The 258-nt window shown below is 43.0% G+C and overlaps 1 protein-coding gene across 1 annotated transcript; it reads left to right on the plus strand.

Annotated features, from left to right (window-relative positions):
- Positions 1–14: 14 nt before the first annotated feature.
- On the plus strand, positions 15–254 carry LOC113473834 (5'-3' exoribonuclease 1-like; the record flags this gene model as incomplete). Its single annotated transcript, XM_026833275.1, has 1 exon — positions 15–254. A coding segment is annotated over exon 1 (229 nt), but the record flags the coding sequence as incomplete, so codon positions are not given.
- Positions 255–258: the final 4 nt, after the last annotated feature.

A 258-nucleotide genomic window follows, 5' to 3' on the forward strand; every position in this document is an offset into this window, starting at 1 on the left:
GATTCAGCCAAAAAAATTGTTCTTCATGGCAATTGATGGTGTGGCTCCCCGTGCTAAAATGAATCAACAGAGAGGCAGGCGATTCCGTTCTGCCAAGGAAGCAGAAGTTTTGGAACAGAAAGCCAAGGAAAAGGGAGAGCGATTACCCACAGAGAAACGGTTTGACTCGAACTGTATCACACCTGGCACACCCTTCATGTGTAGATTACATCAACAACTCAGATATTTTGTAAAGCTGAAAATAACAACAGACAAGTT

Source organism: Diaphorina citri, unplaced genomic scaffold (genome assembly GCF_000475195.1).
Source record: "Diaphorina citri unplaced genomic scaffold, Diaci psyllid genome assembly version 1.1 scaffold126644, whole genome shotgun sequence".
In the NCBI taxonomy this organism is placed as follows: Eukaryota; Metazoa; Arthropoda; class Insecta; order Hemiptera; family Psyllidae; genus Diaphorina; species Diaphorina citri.